The sequence below is a fragment of the Coffea eugenioides genome, chromosome 2 (assembly GCF_003713205.1).
Source record: "Coffea eugenioides isolate CCC68of chromosome 2, Ceug_1.0, whole genome shotgun sequence".
NCBI classification, from domain to species: Eukaryota; Viridiplantae; Streptophyta; class Magnoliopsida; order Gentianales; family Rubiaceae; genus Coffea; species Coffea eugenioides.
Genome location: NC_040036.1, coordinates 23,407,826 through 23,426,180, shown reverse-complemented (window position 1 = coordinate 23,426,180; position 18,355 = coordinate 23,407,826). Strand labels below are relative to the sequence as shown.

At 37.0% G+C, this 18,355-nt stretch overlaps 2 protein-coding genes across 2 annotated transcripts; one reads left to right on the top strand and one right to left on the bottom strand.

The window, feature by feature from the left end:
• The first annotated feature begins 2,378 nt into the window (after positions 1–2,378).
• On the top strand, positions 2,379–4,771 carry LOC113762357. The gene is made up of 2 exons (XM_027305770.1): positions 2,379–2,578; positions 2,682–4,771. Exon 2 carries the CDS (start codon positions 3,243–3,245, stop codon positions 4,416–4,418), a length of 1,176 nt encoding a protein of 391 aa, XP_027161571.1. The 5' UTR covers positions 2,379–2,578; positions 2,682–3,242; the 3' UTR covers positions 4,419–4,771.
• A 4,194-nt stretch (positions 4,772–8,965) lies between these two features.
• LOC113763921 (bZIP transcription factor 12-like) lies at positions 8,966–13,957 on the bottom strand. Its single transcript, XM_027307917.1, has 5 exons — positions 12,570–13,957; positions 12,400–12,471; positions 11,641–11,670; positions 9,398–9,474; positions 8,966–9,321 (listed from the first exon to the last, which is right to left on the bottom strand). The coding sequence occupies exons 1-5, from the start codon at positions 13,437–13,439 to the stop codon at positions 9,252–9,254; spliced, it is 1,119 nt and encodes a 372-aa protein (XP_027163718.1). The 5' UTR covers positions 13,440–13,957; the 3' UTR covers positions 8,966–9,251.
• Positions 13,958–18,355: the final 4,398 nt, after the last annotated feature.

The following is an 18,355-nucleotide window of genomic DNA, read 5'->3' as shown; positions in this document are numbered from 1 at the left end:
AAATTACCATTTAATTAATTGAGTAAAATAAAAATTGAGAAGAAACATGATTTTTACAGTGTATACCATCTATCATTACTTAGACATTATATATTGTATAGACTAGTGCTAAAGGCACAAACGATCTATGTGCAATTCAGATGCTTTTTGCGAATTAATTTTTTTGTAAAATTTTTATTACTAAAGCAAACTGTAGTATGCTAACTTTTTGTCCCTATCAAATGATGGTTGTAGTAGTTATACACTTATACTACTTAGAGAGTTAAAGCAAGTCATCTTGTCAAAATGTGCTTAGATTAAGTATGGTTAAAATAGTTATATGCAGCTATTTAGCAATTTGTGTTTAAATAGTAAAGTAATAAGTGAATTTACTGAATGTAAAATTGAATACATATAAAGTGACAAAAAATATTTACACCCAATGTCAATGTGTGTAAATATTTACTAGTGGTTAAGGCACACACCCAATGTGTGCGCTACTAATAAAAAGATATTAAAAATAATACTATTTTTTGTTGAAAAATAGTAATTTAAAATAATTAAACTGTTGTAGTATTTAAAAAAAATAGTTTTTCGTTAGATCAGTGATAGTTAATTCAATAGATATAGAGCGGTTATAGGGAGGTAATTAGTAAAATGATGTAATTCCCTTTAGAAATAAGCGTAGATTAGGCAATACATTAAATGTCAGAATTTATTTACATCAAATCCCTTCCTCCCACTTTATATACAGTAAGACGGTGAACGAATTTTATATACAAATTTTTATTGTTAAAGAAAATCTTAATCCTTTAAATTACTTTGACAAAATGATTGTTATGTTAGTAGTTGTTGCTTTGGATAGTTACATTGAAAAAAATACGTTTAAATAGTAAATTAAGAAATGGTTATAGATAGCTATCTTGACAACATCAGATGTTTGCGTAATCAAAATAAAATTAGTTTTTTATAAGGGCAAAAGTGAAAGTACAAAAATGTTTACACCAAACCTTTTTCTCTCCCTTTATATATACTAGTGTTCAATGCACACCCAATGTGTGTGCAATCAAAAAATACATAATATTTATGGTTATATATTTTAAATAAAATTTTCATTACTGAAGTAAACTTTATCTTTTTAAATATATTTCATAAAATAATTTTATATTGGTATTTATAATATTTAGGAGTAGCTATGTTGAAAACATATATTTAAATAGTGAAAAGTAAAAATAGTCATGGATTGTTATAAGTAATTAAAGTAAAAGTAATTTTTATGAGAACAAAAAAAAAGTTCATAAAGTGTTAACTTCAATGTTAACCCCTATCCCTTCCTCAAGTTATATATATATTATATCTATACTATATATAAATAGTATGTGTGAAAGGAGAAAGAAGGGTCTGGTGATTTTGACTAGGGTTGTAATTTAGCTCGCGAGTAGTCCGGTCAAAAACTCGACTGGAATCGGGTTGACTGAATTCGAATAGCTCGATAGATCCAAACGAGTCGAGTTCGAGTATCCAGTAGTAAGATTCGAAAGCTCATCGAATCTTATCGAGTTTTTTAATTTTAACATTTTAATATATTAATATTATGAAATTACCCTTGTGCCCGCAAGAATGGTTAAATTTACGAGATGTTTTAGGTTGTATGAAAATTTTTGAAGGGTGATAATGTCTTTTTACTCCAAATTTGTCAAAAAAAAATAAAATTTCCAAATCTTCTTGATTCGAATCCATGCAAGTCGAATTCAAGTTCTATAAGCAATGTATTGAACTTGAGTTCGAACTCAAATATTCTTCCTGCAAGTCGAATTCGAACTTAATTCGACTCAATTACATCCCTACTATTCACACAATCTAGGCACAGTACTTATTCAGGAAAATATAATATTAGTTTTTGCATGTTAGGTTACATATCATATGTATTTATTTGAAAAATCTATTGTTGCAATTAGATCGGAACGGGATAACTAGTTCGTGATTGTGGGAGTTTTTTCTACTAATTTGCCCTTAATTAGGTAGAGTAGGAGTTTCAAGAGGTGATGTAAAATCTTTCCAATAGGAAGGCCAAAACAAAGCACGCCGAAAACGCAAGTTAAATTAAACAGAAAGCACCTAAGTATTTTTTCGAAAAAATTACTCTTCTTTTCCGAAACGGAAGAAACTCACGTACACACATAATTAGATTAGAAACACTTGGAAGTTACGCCCATTAAACCTAAGCGAGATCCACAAAGAACCCACGTCCAATCAATTGGTGACAGGACGAGGCCTCATGAAACTTAAATCCAGATTAAAAAACCCATACACAAGCGATATGGGACGGAAGCTCGAACACCCCCAAACCAACCCCCCCCCCCCCTCCCCGAGCACACCCTCGCCAAACATATATGTTTGCTCATTTTTTCCGAAACGGAAGAAACTCGAAAGAATTACTCGAATTAAATTAATTTGCGTCTTTGCACTTCTTTTTATATCGACCCTCGTTCCAAGTAACCTCTCGAATTTTTGTGTGAGGCCAAAGGCGGGGGGGAGCTTTGGGTCCTTGCTTAGGGTTCCTTATGCATATTCTTGGAGCTATTGTGCATTTTTCAAGGTACAATCTTTCGTAAACTACACTAAACTATTTCCGTTTCTCGAAGCAATGTTGTGTTTTCTAGAATTATTCCTTTGAAACGATTGATTTCTTTAATTTGCAGAGTCCTTCGATTCAGATCAGTCATAGGACGGTTTCTTGATCTGGGTCATGCATGTGGACGTGGAAGCCTATGGATCTTAAAGCCGTTTCTTAATGTTGCTGTTTGAGTTTGTGGGCTCTCAATATTTTTTGGATTCTTGTTCAGGGTTTTCAGGATTTTGTTAGTTTGGATTGATGTTGGATCTTTCTTGAATGTAGTAATTTCGACGGTTATCGGTGTGGTTTGGGATAAATATGGGTTCCAAAGGTGTTCAAATAAGCAACGTTGCTGAATCACTAGATACTTTTTTGCGGCTTGGATTTTGAAGAAACTTCTTGTTGCTTTGGGTTGTTTATTTATATACGGGTTTGTTGGTTTAAGAACTTTTGGGTGGAGGAATTAACTGGGTGGTAAGTTTGGATTTTATCTGTTGGCTTCTTGTGTATTGAGAGCTGAATGGGTGTTGTTGCTGATTTGTGAATTTGGGATTCTTTTTGAGCTGGGTGAGCATTGGTGGTTGGTTGCATTGATTTTTTCACGTAGGAGCTCTCAGATTTTTGAGAATTTTTTGATGGTCTGGAAATGCCATCAGATAAGCAGGTTTCTCCCATGCCTTTTGTGTCATTCCGTCGCTCAATTTTAACGACGAGAGGTGATAATGCTCATTCAGTAGGATCAAGTCACGATTTTGATTCCCAGGACTCGGAAATGGAATCATTTCAAAAGCTTGTTTTCAATCGATTTCACGAACTTTCAGTGGCTAATGATGATGAGTTGCTGTCTATTTCATGGATCCAGAGGCTACTGGATGCATTTGCCTGTTGTCAGGAGGAATTCAGGGTCATCTTGTGCAACAAAAAGGCATTTATCTCAAAGCCACCACTAGATAAGTTCCTTTCTGAGTTCTTTGATAGAAGCATTAAGGCTCTTGATATTTGCAATGCAACCCGTGATGGGATTGAGAAGATTCGGCAGTGGAAGAATCACTTGGAGATTGTTCTATGTGCATTGGATAGTAATCAGAAGATGATAAGTGAAGGCCATATCCGTAGAGCAAGAAAAGCTTTGATGGATTTGGCTATTTTCATGTTGGATGATAAAGAAACTGGATCTGTGTTTTCACACCGCAACCGGTCTTTTGGGCGCCTTCAGAAGAACAAGGATCATCACAATCGTCGTGGGTCTGGGCATTCAAGGTCTTTGTCCTGGAGTGTACCTAATTCTTGGTCTGCATCCAAGCAGCTCCAATCAATGGCAAACAACTTAGTTGCTCCTCGTGGGACTGAACTTGCAGCTGCTAATGGTCTTTCTGTTGTTGTCTTTACAATGAGTTTTATTCTCATGTTTGTTTTCTGGACTCTTGTTGTTGCATTTCCTTGCCAAGACCGAGGCCATCAAGTTCACTTCACCATACCGAGGCAATTTCCATGGAGCACTCCCTTCTTTTTGCTTCATAGTCGAATTATAGATGAGTCCAAGAAGCGGGGACGACGAGATAGTAATGGTTTGTTAAAGGAAATTTATCAGATGGAGAAATGTATCAATCGCATTACAGACTTGGTAGATTCTGCTCAGAGCCCATTGACAGAGGAACAGAGGAAAGATGTCAGAGATGGTATACAAGAGTTATCATTGTTCTGTGAAGTATGTAAGGCTGAACTTGATCCACTGGATCGCCATTTGAGGGAAGTCTTCCGCAAGATAATGTCTTGCCGGACAGAGGGTCTTGATCTCTTGGGGAAGGCTGCTCAAACATAATGCTTTGATTTGGTGGGTGAAGAAGAAATTTAAAGAAGTTTGAATGGAGTATACATAATTTAAATGTTTTTGTTTTTATTCCTGGTGAATGGAAGGAAGATGTTCGATTGAAGGATGTAAATGAATTCACTAGGTAACCTTTTGTACTTGTTAATATGCTGTTTGGGAGGAGGACAAGAAAGAACAGAAAAACCACATGTCCATGTTTTGTATGTTGTTTTATAGTTTATCTCCAAAGTTGCTTTGGTTTCTTAACATTTTTTTTCGTGATCTGTATTTCCAGTAAAGGACAATTGTCTTCTTTGTCATATTTTATGCCCATGTTTAAAGCCATCAAGCTATTCTGTTATTAATCGTTAGTCAAACTTTTATAACAGTGATTGTGGTCAGTTGCTTTCTTGCCGCTTCAGCCTTATGAATACGCATCAACTTGAATTGAAAATAACAAAATCAAAATCACTACAAGAGCAAAAGATGCATTAATTAGTAATTATCTACTGTTGCTGTGTGAAGGTGCTTCTGTTTGATATGACTGGTCTGTTGGTGTTTTGGCACTAACTTGCATTTTTAATTGTGGCCATATAACAAAGTTGGGTAAATTCACGTTGTTTCAAGTAAGAAGATGCCATTGGTAATCCTTGTTATCCCTGTGTCTTTTCCTGGTTATAATGTTTGGTCTCCATTGCTGCGGAACTTCTGCTGTCTTCTTCAGCCCTCGATAAATAGATGAATTAGCCAGAAAGCAGGAATAGAGAGCCGAGAGACAGGAAGGCAGTAGTATGTTGGTGGCTTTGCTTGGTTCATAAAGGTATTCTTATGTTAAGGCGGGTTGAATGCATTGAAGCTTAAGCCTCATTCCACACAAATTGCTATCTTTCAGAGAGGGTATCTGATAGTATTGTGGCATCCCGTCAATAGATAGAAAGGAGAATGGGATTGTGATTGTTGAAGATTGTTTTGATAGTATTGCAGCATCCCGGCAAATTGCTTGCTGAGTTTTAGACATTGTAAAGAATACCCTTAGTCTCGATTGATATTTTTTGGAGTTTTTGTAAAGAAAAATATACTATAGCGATTTGACATAGGTGAGATAAAAAAGTTACTAGAAAGCGTGTTCACGGAAATCGTAAATATTTTTTGGAAGAAAAATGGCAATCCAAAGTCATCTGTGAACTTTGAGACTGCAGTACTTGCAGCATTTTATCGGTTTGAAGAATGATCCTCTTCTCCCCTCCGCCACCCAACCCCACCCCACCACAAAAAAACACACACACACACTCGTTACGTTTTCTTAGTAATCCTTTGGTTCTTATCTCTCTGGCTTTGGTGCCTGCTAAGGTGACCTTGTCCAATTGATATCCTGATATACAAATCTAGTGTTCAAGGGACTACCTTCCAGGTGGATGGTTTGGGTGCTTTTTACCCTACGGTGTGTGCGATAGCTGTACCTTGTGATGATTGAGGTTTTGACCTCCAAGCATCAATTGCTGCACCACTGAAGGATGATGAATCAGTGCTACAAACTCTACACACTCTCTTTTTGTCTCTCATCTGTATTGAGAAACATCGAGGATCCCTGTGTATCCCATGATTCTAGTCAGTGTTTTGTGCGAACAACGGAATATTACTGCCAACAAAAAGTTAATAGAGTTTGTTGCTGTCGATTTTCACTGCGCCCCTATGTTAAATGAGCTGTGACACAGAGGTTATAGCTTTTGATTTTGTTCGTCATCTCAGATACTTGGTAGGTTCATCGGTTGCAGGAGCTAGAGATCACAATGACAATTCTTCTTCTGCCTGAACTGTTACATTGAAGATACTGAGAGCGTTTTGCTGTGTCTTGGACTTTGCCTTTGAATGGAGTTTTTGCTTGTCCATTCATGAAACTTCTGGTGCATAACGCAGAATAAGCTTTGTGGGGCGAAAATGATTGACTTTTGATGTGACATTTCTTGTTTCAATTATTAGACCAAAACATTTTGTGCTAGCCAAGACCTCCTCCCTCACATGCCTGCCTGAATCCCACTCCTGACCGTGCCCAATTATAGCGGCTGCCATTAATTTTGACAGTTCGTTCTCTGGGCCTTTAATGTTTGCCTGATAGGATGCGGGAATGCCATGTGAAAACAGGTGGGTTTGGAGAGAACAGAAAAGAGAATGCATGCACTGCATACAAATTTGATTCCTGAAATATGATGCTTCTTGCAGAAACCCCCCCTAGGCAATAGCACCATATTCCTACAAAATTTTAGGAACAGCAAGACAGTAGAAGAGTGTTATCGAGAAAAATCATGGCAAAATTATTAGTATGTGTTGTCGGTCGGATGTTCATCCAAATTCCAATGCACATGGTATCTATTATCAGTCATTTCGAAGTTCTTTTTTATGTTGCGTTTGATGCTGATGGGACAAATGTACAGGACAGGACTGGCCCTCAGTAACTGCTGATTGGTATTATTGAATATTGATGGCAGTTAAGTTATATATGTTTGGCGTGGATGAGGCCGTTAGTTAAGAATCAACGCATGCCACATGTATCGTCCATAATGTCAAACCCTAAACCATTAGAGTTTGGGGGGTTGGGCTGTCTAATCAACTTTGAGATCAATCCGGAACTAGTTCTTCGCCGGAGCTTGCCCTACAACCCAGACTTCCCTCATTATTTTGATTTGTGAGTCTTACCATAATTGCTGTAATGCGGAATTCTGAAATACTACCTGCGTCCCGCTTTGATAGTCCTGTATTCCTTTTTCAACTGTCCCAAATTGTAGTCCACTTTCCAATTGAAAAATGTAGTTGTATTTTAATTTTCCTAAAATATCCTTATTCAATATAAGTAATTGTTACTATAAAACTACCCCATTTAATGAGAGTTGATTCTTTTTTTACCATCAATTCAAGTTCCCATAAAATTATACCATATTTAATGTGAGGGTATTTTAGGAAAATAGCAATCTAAATTTACTTTTCCAACAAAGTTAACTACTTTTTCTTAAACTGTGTGAAAAAAGAAACAGAACTATCAAAGTGGGACGTAGGGAGTATTAAAAAATTAATCATTATTTGTCACGTGAACACTTATAATTTGGGAAAAGGGATGGGTTGGATAGTATAAGAGAAAAGATTGTAAATGAAAGATAGTATTCGAGATCTCTCACTTATATAAAAAAAAAACTTACAATTAAAAAATATCAATACTACCGTTATTAAGCACTAATTCATATTATATTTTTATATACTTATTTCTTAGCTTTTGATACTAGCTAACAGCAAATTATTCAGGTAGATATTAAATTTTTTTGAGTTGTGAATTGTGCAGACTCTTAGATCTGATAGAGTTAAACGGTGAAATCAGATGAAATGACTTAAAAGTTACACTTTTAATAATTTAATCGATAAAAATATAATATTAATAGTTGAATGGCCATATCTGGAGTATTGTAAAAATTTACTGGCTGCCCGAGTAGTTTATTGTACATCACAAGTAACTCACCCGCGCTTAAAAATTTGCCACGAGTAGTCATCGAAATTATTAGTTTATTGCGATTTCTGGTCTCCATCGTCCATTCTCTCAGCAGTCTGTCTTGCAACTTAAATTATAGCTACCAGCATTAGGATTTCAATGAGATTAGTCAGACCTGGAAAAGGTAAAATATTTCAGAGTTATGCCCTGCAGTTGCTATAAAAACTCGCACTTGCACCACGTTTTGATGTTATTACCCCCCCCAAAACAATCTACCAAATTCACATCCATCTCTTTAAGGTCTAATTGAAATTATCAATACTTGGGAGTTTTTCCATAATAGTATACACCAGGCCCATCAATACACCGTATTATTAGTATTATATAATACTATTATATGCACCAGGCCCATCAATCGAGTAGGTGAGTACGTATTATATGCACCAGGCCAGAGGTACTATCGAACCGAGTCGACCTCGAGTATGGTGCTACTCGAACTCGAACTCAATCAGAATCAGTACTACTCGAGCTCGAACGAGTAAATAAATTTGGACTCGAACTCGACTCGATAAAATAAAATTAAACTCGAGTTCGACTCATTTGACCTCGATTAAACTCGAGTAAATATCAAGCCCGATTTACTCCAACTCGAGCTCGAGTTTTGAAATAAACCTATAAATTTTTTCTCAAAATATATAATATAAATATAATATGAAAGCTCGATTAAGCTCGTCGAGCACTCGAATATTTATTTTTGGAGCTCGAACTCGACTCGTTGAATGTAACGAGTAGCTCGAGCTTCAACGAATCGAGTTCGAGCTCGGTTTGACAAAGCTCGAGCCAAGCTTTTTACCAAACCGCTCGCGAGTTGACTTGATTGCACCCCTACACCAGGCTTATCAATAGACCATTCACAAGTAGATAGGTGTGAGTACGTGAGCTGATGTACTTTCTGGTGGATTGAGTCCCATTTATTTTAATTTAAACTGACACGATCATATACTAATAATGTAAAAGACCCAGCACAGAGAAGTACTCATTTAGTATTTTAAAAAGCACGCTACGTACATTTTCATGTTATGCAGAACACGTGGTAATCAAGCCGATCTAAATCAATAAAATACCTAACAGATTGTAACAAATAAAGCCCTTATTTGAAACTATAAAACAAAAAAATATTTGGTATAAATTAGTCCAAAGATCATAGTCTTCCCAGCCACCGGCATGACGAAAAAGAGAAGCTACAATTCCTGTATAAGCAAATGTTTCCTTTTCTCTACAACATCTAACTATGCAGAACTAAGGGATAGTTCTCAAGCTTGATCGTTATGGGCCCATGAGAAAATTCTAGATGTCTAATCGCTCTTTTTCTACTTTGTATCTGCAAATGCTCCCATCAAGCAATTTCTCCCGCACCAGAACGCCTCTTCTTTGCTAATCCTGTATCCACCTCATTTAACTGGTCATGAAACATTTCTACATTTGTTCTTGACTGAATAATTAAAAGCCGTCCTACCAGCTCATTGACTGCACTCTCCGCAAAACTCTTGGTGGTCTTTGCTGCTCCACAACTGGAATCAAGTTTTCCATAAGCTGCATGTAAACAACAGAGAAGAATTTGTGTTTATTTATATGTGGTAAAGTTCCGCGTGCATAAACCAAAAAACAAGGATATGATCTAAAATGTTACAAGTGCGAGGAAAAACAAAATAAAATAAGAAACTAGAGCAGTTGATGGTAACATTCAACCTGCATGCTGAAAATCATGAAAACCAACGCAGATATGCATTTCACCTCCACAAGCAACAAAGGAGTAAAATACGCCATCTATAACAAATCAAGTCAGATTCTGATTGTGTGTGGATATCAAGGTTTAAAACCTTGAAGCACAGCAAAGCTTACATATCCTATAAGAGAAACTTTGCCTTCTATAAGTATATTCAATAGAAATTTTGGATGTGTTCAAAGGACAAGAAAAAAGGGAAGAGGCCTGAGCAACAGCCATATAAGGACATGATTCCAGTCTTAGTAAGCTTACTATTGCTCATTAAAATCCATCTTGCCTGAATTACAGATAAAGAAAACAGACAACAGTGGATGTAACTGCTGGAAGGCTACAAAATCAGGTTGCTGATCTTACCAACCTAAGGGCATGAAGGGCAATTGCCAGAGAAATTTGTCTAGTTAACTTGAGGTGACTTTGAAGAAACAGGGTATTACTAACTCCACCAGCATGTTGAAACCGGTTTACGGCGTATACTATACCTCTTATAAACAGGTGCATAGAGTAAACAAGATAATGATGAGATAAACACTTCAAATATGTAAAGTAGCGGTATGATTGGGATGGCAGCACTAGTATCTAGGCATATACTATAGAATAACAAGAAAAAAGGGAATCACTTGTCCCTTTACCTCACCACCTCCTCCTGACAACAATTTTTGGAATTTGCAATGAAGATTCATGTCAAGTTGGAAAAAAGTTTCAAAAAGATTCTGTTGATTCACATCAGACATGGTTCATCATAATATACAAATTCGTGCTGCATTTTGAGCTCATGTCAAAAAATGACGGAAGTATGAAGAAGATAGATTTTTACGCAGCTATAGTGAAGTCATGACTACTGAAGCACAAAGTTCCCGTCTATAGAGAAACTCTGACCTCTTTCAACTAGTTCTTTCGTCAGCTTCATGAAGATGGACAAGACAAGTGCTACAAAATGTGAATGTTTTCTAGTTCCAGAGGATCAGAAAATTTATACAAAATAAAAGTTCTGGCTGCATTTGTTGTCTTATTGCATGTATGCCACGCAGACTAGAAATAGTGAAAATACCTGGAATAGAGACAGAAGGGCTGGGGGCAAATGAATTGGCATATCTGTTTTGTGAGTTAGTCATTCACTGAAAAGTATAGTTGAATAAAAACTTTACAACCATATGAAGTGCAATTCCATAGCGTTCACAAGCGTGTAATGTCCATTTTGTCTGGTGGCACAGGCAAGAACACGCAGAAATAATCAATACACAGCATATGCTTCCAAATGCATCTCTCGCCACCAACCAATCACAAATCTTAATAGGCAACTGACTGCTCGAAAGAACAGCAGCAATAATTGGTTCAAGAAGAAATCATGTACATTTGAACAAGCATTTAAACCTCTCTAAAGTTTTAATGGGCAAAATTGATCATGTGTCAGTCAAAAAGTCGTCGCATGCAAACAAATGCAGGAATTTGAATAGTACTTTAGCTCTCAAAAGTATAATGGCAAAATTTGTGCCACCTACCTAATACAAATCTCCAAGGCTACTTACCACTCAAAAGGGCAGCAGCAACAATTAATACAATAAGAAACCACATACATTGGAAAAAGCATTTAAACCTCTCTTAAAGTTTAACGGGCAAAATTGATCATGTGTCACAACAATATGGTCAACGTCAAAAAGTAGTTACATGCAAACAAACAAAAATTCAAATATCAAAGTATAGTGGCAAAATTGACACAAGAATATAAGCAGGGGTTAATCTCAAAACTTTAACAGCCAAAATGTGTCATAACCAACAAACACATAGAAGCCTGAAAAGGAAACCAATCTCTAGAACCAGTGGCAAAACTAAGTACAAGTATAAAGAAAGGAAAATGTTAAATCAGAATATACAGGACATAAAAGGTCAGTTACACAGTTCAAGTTAGAAAATAAACGTCATTGCATCAGGCCTAAAGAATGGTATACTTAAAAAGACAAGAGTAAAAGTTGTACCTGCTTAAACCTCTTCTTTTTTTGGTCAGCCTGCATTAAAAGGATATCTTCTTAGTGAAGTTGCCAATAATTGATCCACTTAAGCAAAGGTAATGAAATTCAAAAGAACATGAAAAACAGGTTGCAAACATTTTGTTCTCATACACCACATGCCTCAAGTTTCGGTTTAGTTTAATTTCAGCAGCAAGTAACAGAGCAATTACAAATTTCAAACTACCAGTTGAGAGGCCGGCTGTTGCGACCACTTGCTCCCAAAGACCACAATCCCAACAGTGCATTACATGGAAAGCAATCTAAATTTAGTACAGTTAAAAATGAAGATACTGAAATTTGATTGATGCTTTTACCTAATAAAATTAAAACGTACAATAGCCAACAAAGACCACCTTACAAACATTCAATTAAACAAGTCACAATTTCTTCTAATCATGAAAAGCCACGACTATTTCGAAGCTTCATCGTTGACAAAGCGGTCAAAGACATGTACTGTGTTTGAGTGCAGTACGTGGCTGTGTATATCAATAACTAAGCCCTTCAACCATCATCAACACATTCTATAACTAAGATGGAATGGCCTCTGGATGTTTCACATACTGGAGTCCGAAGGGAAAAAAGACAAGATCAGTACACTCTTAATTAACAACCAACGACCAAGCTAACTGAGTTAATTCAATTTTCCGGTGATGCTCTCAACACAAATATGACCACAAGCGCAAGATAACTTTCACACATTAACAACAAAAAGTTAAAAAATGGCACCTCTTCTTTTAAAAGCCTTGCATTTTCCTCCTCCAATTGCGTCACTAGTGACTCCAGTTCCACAGTATAAGCCTAAAATTTTCCAAAAAATTCAGACATGCATTCATATAATTCAACCAATTTCTTTCAAAGGGGAAACAAAATCAAATACTTTACTTAAGGAAAAGTACCTGTTTGCGTTCTCTAGACCTTGCAGCAGACTCTCTATTCTTGATCATCCTCCTCTGCTTCTGCTGCGTAGCCTTATCAAGCGCCACGTCCTCCACCGCTGGCGCCCTCCTTTTCCCTCTCCCACTTCCACTACCACCACCAGTCCCTCCTGCACCTCCTCTTATCTGGCCCGCAGCCCCAGCTGGCACCATCCTATTTCCAAACCCCAGTTGTGACTCCATACCAAAACCCCCCGGCGCATTCTGCATGTGCACCACGGGGGGAAATTGAACCCCAGAGGCCGCCGCATTCATGATCACCTCCATTCCATAACCTCCTCCTCCACCGCCACCAACTGCCGGAGCAGGCACCGGCGGCGGAGCCGGAGAAGAAACCCCGGGGACCCTAACATCCTCCTCGCTCACAGCTCCGGCCTTGGTCAGAAAATCCTCCAATGTCATCCTCGGCTCATGACTCCCACCTCCTCCTCCTGCTGCTGCTCCTCCGCCGCTGACAATCTCCTTCCAGACCTCGTCCACCGTCTTACTCCCAACTTCCCCGACATTATTATTTCTCCCAGCTCCGACGGCGGGAAGAGAGCCGTCGCCGTCGACGGCGGAGGCGAGAGTGTCAGGGTCGGAATAAATATTTTTGAGAATTTCCTCCATATTCATGGAGCCAAAGGAGTGATCATCAGAGTGATGGAGGAGATGGTGGTGGGCTTGGGGTTGTTGATGAGGAGGAGGAGGATGGAAAACAGCAGAAGAATGTTGTAAAAGACCAGTAGTGCTAGTCGAACAAGTGGAGGAGGTGGTGGCGGTGGAGGTGGAGTGGCGTGGCAGATCCGGATTGGCCGGTGATGTAGACGACATCACCTTCGACGACGCCATTCCAGCCGGCTTTATAGCTGATGTTGTTATACTAATCCCTAGTAGTAGGAGTAGGACTGCTTTTTTTTTTTTTTTTTTTTTTGGGTTTTGTTTGTTCCTTTTTCGGGACTTGTTTTGGTTTTTGGGTTTTCCCTTCTGAGCTCAAGCCATGAAGCCGGACCCGAATGAAAGAGAGCGCAAGTCTCGTTCAACAGTTGCTTGAATTTATGGTGATGTTGAAAATTGGACTGCTCTCTACTATCAGATGAGGAGAGAGAGAGAGAAGCCGGTCACGGTCAGGTTCAGGGTCAGGATCAGGATCAGGATCAAGGGTGGTTTTGGAAAGAAATGGGTTGGTTTTCTCAGCGAAAGAGAGAGAAGGTAAAGTGGGAGTTGGGGGACTGGCTTATTTGCATGGGATAGGCATGTCAGTTATTGCGGGGTTAAATTTGTCCTTTTAGTTCCACGGCAGAAAGCCACTGCTACTAATTTAGTGGCGGCGACGGCCATGGTGGTGCTGGTGTTGGTGGTTGGTGGCTGGTGGCGTCATCTTCTCGTAGACATCTTTTCCCCCTTTTTCTACATGTGGGTGCGGGGGGGGGGGGTTGGGGTTGTTGGTTTTGTGGGAGTTCTGAGGAGTTTTGGAGAGGTGCACTTAGTGATTGGAGTGAGAAAAAGTGTACTTTAAAGGCGAAAAAGTGAAAATGGACACATACTACTGCCATAATTTCCCAAACATAGGAGGATTTAAAGTACTCCTACCCTCTCTTCTTCTTTTTTTTAATTAGTAGTAGGAGTACTTGCTAGTTGCTACTGGCGTTACTTTTCCTCCTTTTTGACAATTCAGTGTGGCTTTACTTTATAGATACTCCTTTTCTGTCTCGTGTGAATGAAGTCAATTCATTGTGGATTTTGGATGGTTTTAACCTTTTTAAGTTGTGATGCCAAAATTTAGCATTGTTTGGACAGCAAATTTTTTTTAAAAAAAAATTACTATATTTTTCATGAATATATTTTTCAATCAACTTTTTACCTCACATATATTAAATCGCTACAGTAATTTTCTTACAAAAGATTCAGAAAAATGCAATCAAAACAAAGACTTAATGTAGTGATCTACCCACTTCTTTCGTTTTTTTCCTTATTTTGAATTGAAATTAATTTTTAAAAAAAAAAGAAAAGAAAAAGAAGAATTAGCAATTATATCACCACTCATGTCCTATTGTTCCAAGACGAGTAGCATCATTTTAATTTAAAGTCCCCTACCAAAGACTTGATCCTTGGTTATAACATTAAACAGCAATTGATCTCTCTACTATACCAATCAACAAACACTAATCATTTATTAGTCCATCATGATCACACTCTACCTTATAATCCAATGTTGTCATCTCATACCATATCTATACGCTATAGCAAGCAATTACCGATTTTATTGACACTCAATTGCTACTCACTACTTTATAATAGTGTCTGTATTTGTTTACAACAAGTACATGGGAAGAATTAACCGCTGGGCCAATGGCTCAGTGACCACCAGGGAGGGACTTAAATCCCTCATTTGGCTGTTGGTGAGAGTTCAAACTTTACCAACGGCGAAAAAAATCTAAGAGTTGTGTCATAGCACTCCCTTGATTTAGTTGGGTCTGTATACCCACTAGCCCCTACAACAACAGCCTTAGGCTCCCCCTCCCCCTATATTAGGATAGAGTAGGTTATACAAATGTATCGTTGCTGATTAAAAAAAAAAAGGTATATGGCAAGAATTTTTTGATCCCTCCAGCATTAACAAGATTTGTGCCCTTTTATTTATTCTTTTTTAGTATTTTCAACACGGAAGCAAAAAAAAAAATTATTGTATAAATTACTAACGGCTCCATAGTCAAAATCATCTGTTGTTACTAAAATATTGGGGAGTCAAAGCAAAATTCATCAAGAGGCAAACATCCGGAAGCCGCCTAAATAATGGTATGAAAGTTTCCTCTCGTTTAATTAAGTTAGAGAACTAATGATACTAATAAATGGATCAAAATGGAAGTAATTCTAATTCTAGATGGGTTGGTTGTTCCAACTCATTGACCTCATTCTGAGGTAAAAAAATCACATCCCCTCAACTTATGCAACACTACATCAGAGAAAACTGGGTCTGCCTTGCGTGACATTTGCCGTTTTGAGTTTGACTTTTTTTTTTTTTTTTTGCAAATATTTTAAATGAGGGAAGAAATTACTAGTAGTAAAGTAAGGGAGTAATATACTAATATATCCACATCCGGGCCGGCCCCATGTCTTGGCCTGTTAGATGGGACCCAGAAACACAAAAGAGTAAATACAAACACAAGCACGGATAAAATTACTCAACTCATACAGTCATACCGAGGGACTTTTTACTATTTCAAGAGAATCTTTGGGTCCTGTGTCGTGACTCATGCCAAAGCCAAACTACACAGTACTGTACATTTTCTCCTCCAATCCGACACCTTGTTTGGATTGCGGTTCCGTTAGAAAATTACGTCGTTTTTTGTGATTACATTTTCCTATTACCTTTTTTCCTCACATACATTAAATCGTTACAGTAATTTTCCCATGAAAAATCATGTCAAATGCAATTCAAACACAACACACTCCGTTGGAACAGGGAAAAGGGCATGGAAGAAGTGTTTCACGTGATTTTGGGCATAGTTATGAAATCCCCAAGAGGTGACCGGTTCAACGGATTGTGTTGGTCAGCAGCCGCATATTGGGCATTAGCTATACTATATAATATAATAATATATTTTGAATTAGAAAAACAATAAAATTTTTGATTTGGCAATTTATCCGGCAATTTTTTCTTGATTCACTAATTGAACCGTCGAATAATTAATTGGTCAACAAGTTTATTACTTGTTTGATCTAATTAGTGATTCAACCCGATTCTATGCCAGTTCACCGATTTGAATGATTCGACCGTTGGATCGAATCAAATTTTATGATTATAATTTTGGATGTCGCACATAACATTCTGATTATCTTTGTATGGATTAGGTGTTTTTTAAATACTATATTCTAGCATTATATTACAGTATATTGTATATCAAAACCTGATAATTTGGATATTTGATGAAGTATTTTTTAAAATTAAAATTTTATTGAATTATTTTTAAAATTTTATTTAAAAAATTCCTACAACAACCATCCTCCAACGTCTAACACCACCACTATATCTCTCTTCCTCTCTTTCCTTTCTCCTCCTCCCTATTCATTCTCCTTCCTTTCTACATTCTTCCTTCTCCTCCCTTCTTTCCCTTCCTATTTCTTCCTCACAACCCCCTTACCACTCTCGCGAGATTGCAAGAAAGGGGAAAAAGGAGGGGAAAGACGAAGGGATGAAAAGGAAGAGAAATGACGGATCGAAAAAAAAGAGGATGAGAGATGTGGGCGGTAGTAGGTGGTGAGTGGGAGAAAAAAGTGGTGGTAGAATATATTTTATTTATTTGATTTTTTTAAAAAAATTTTGTTAGGTGTATTTGGAATATTGTATGGAATATTGTGTTTGGATTGTCAATTATTTCACTTTATTTACACCTTATTTACACATACTAATTTGTTTCCATCATCAACATATTTTCCAATCACTTTTTTATCTCACATACATCATATCAAAAAAAATGTTACTGTACTTTTTTCACAAAATTATCTCAAATAATTTACAATCCAAACAAAATTCTGGGGTGTTTTGGAGGTGCATTATTTTAGACTCCAAAAGTAAAAATTCCAAATTCAAAACACTCCAATCCAAATAAATGAGATACATTCCAGATGGATTTATGGGTTTTTGACGATACAATAGTAGTGGCAAGCTAGCAGTAATTTCACCAATACATACATTAGCTTAGTAAAGATGAATCATTTTATTGTAAAAAGTCAAGTATTCGAATCTCGTTATTAATGTAAAAATTAAGTTGGTAAGTAATTCATCAGTTTTTGTTGCAAGTGTGTCTTGACCATTGGTGACAGGGATGTCATAGTTTCAAAACCGTCAATTTCGATTAAAAAATTGTCTATTCTAGTTTCTTTAAAAGATGAAACCAAATCTGACTCTGGTTTTTCATTTACGATTCCAATTATTTATAATTATATGTAATCACTTATAGTTACAAAATGAAATATAAAACAATATGACAATAAATTTTGAATAAGAAGAAATTAAAGAACTTGAATTTAGAAGAAAAATAACACTTTTATTATATTATTAGCCAATTGAAAAAAGAAAATGATACAAATTTAATGAGAAATAACACCTTATATCTATTGAATATTTTAAATAAAGCAAAAGATAAATAATTTTCTCATTGGAATTGAAATGAAATAGGAAAAATGTCTCAATTTTCTCATTAAATAGGTACAGACAGGATATGAAACCACTCAAAAATTTTATTTTTAAAAAAAAAACTAGTACGTTCACCACAAATGCTGAGCCGCACGCATCTTATGCTTATCCATTAGGCTTTACCCTGCCGTTTATTATTATTAATAGGGCAAATTATCCAATTGGCCCTTGAACTCTTTGTCTAAATAAAAATAAGCCCCTCATCTATTTTTTGCTGACTTTAAGCCCTCGAACTTGTAAAATTGGACACCCGCGACCCTTTTAGCCAGTTTCTCCGGTTTTGCAACCGGAAGGTTAATTCACACGAATGCCAGTGTGCTTCTTCAAAGGGCATTTTTGTCCGCATTTTCTAAGCAAAAAGGGAACAATTTCTCCTTTTTCCCCCCATTTCTACAAAACCCTCGTTGCTGCCGCTTTCTCTCTCCTCATTCTCTGCAAGAGAGTGATACCACTGCTCTTAGGAATCTCCCCACTAGCAGAGTCATAGCTATTCCTTCGACTGCCCAATTCTCCCCTACTCTGGACACCATCCAATCCTATCCAGCCATTGATTCTTAGTGGCAGCTCC

What these genes read in the sequence shown, in the direction of transcription:
- LOC113762357 (XM_027305770.1), top strand. Translation starts at nt 3,243, where the DNA reads ATGCCATCAGATAAGCAGGTTTCTCCCATGCCTTTTGTGTCATTCCGT.
- LOC113763921 (XM_027307917.1), bottom strand. Translation starts at nt 13,439, where the DNA reads ATGGCGTCGTCGAAGGTGATGTCGTCTACATCACCGGCCAATCCGGAT. An exon ending in CAAGGCTTTTAAAAGAAGAG is followed by an intron (nt 11,671 to 12,399) that starts GTGCCATTTTTT and finishes CTTTTAATGCAG; the next exon opens with GCTGACCAAAAAAAGAAGAG. An exon ending in AGAGTGCAGTCAATGAGCTG is followed by an intron (nt 9,322 to 9,397) that starts GTAGGACGGCTT and finishes AGGTGGATACAG; the next exon opens with GATTAGCAAAGAAGAGGCGT.